This window comes from Penaeus monodon, chromosome 33 (assembly GCF_015228065.2).
Source record: "Penaeus monodon isolate SGIC_2016 chromosome 33, NSTDA_Pmon_1, whole genome shotgun sequence".
NCBI lineage: Eukaryota > Metazoa > Arthropoda > Malacostraca > Decapoda > Penaeidae > Penaeus > Penaeus monodon.
In genome coordinates, this window is record NC_051418.1 from 33,134,608 (window position 1) to 33,135,134 (window position 527).

At 47.6% G+C, this 527-nt stretch overlaps 1 protein-coding gene across 1 annotated transcript in view; it reads right to left on the bottom strand.

Moving 5' to 3' along the window:
- The window catches only part of LOC119594412, a gene marked incomplete at both ends in the record, with an annotated part of 7,348 nt that overhangs the window by 2,313 nt on the left and 4,508 nt on the right, over positions 1-527 (bottom strand). The window contains 1 exon segment of the mRNA XM_037943473.1: positions 1-445. Coding sequence (XP_037799401.1) covers positions 1-331 — 331 coding nt within the window.

Below are 527 nucleotides of genomic sequence, written 5' to 3' on the forward strand. Positions count from 1 at the left end.
ATCCGTCCCCGTTGGAGTTTTGGTCTCCCGTTTCGTAATTTGGGTCGTCTGTGACCGCCTCGCCGCCCGTGGTATCTCCGTAATTGTAATAGTCTTCATTATAGTAGTTACTATAGTTATCACCGTAGTAATTCCCGTCGTAGTTGTAATCGCCGTAATCATAGTAGGCATCTTGGCGTCGGACACGTTTTAGGATGGTCCCCCCTCGAGTTCCCTCATTCGTGCCGTTTTCTTTGTTGGATCCCGCTGTCCTCCCGCTCCCATTTTCTCTTTGGTCGGCGGTCTGGCCTCCTCCGTTTTCCTTGCGGCTTCCTTCCTCGTCTTCCAACATGACATTTGGTGTCGTTACGTTTCCCAAAATAGGGAAATAGGTCTGGTCGTCGAAGCTGTTGGTAAAGACGGTGACGTTTTCCTCTCTGCTGTGAAGAGAAGTGATCTTGTTCCCCTGGAAGGAAATGGCCAAGGTGAGAAGGTCGTATGTTATCCTACTAAGTATTAAATTTGAAATGACTTTTTTCTACATTAGA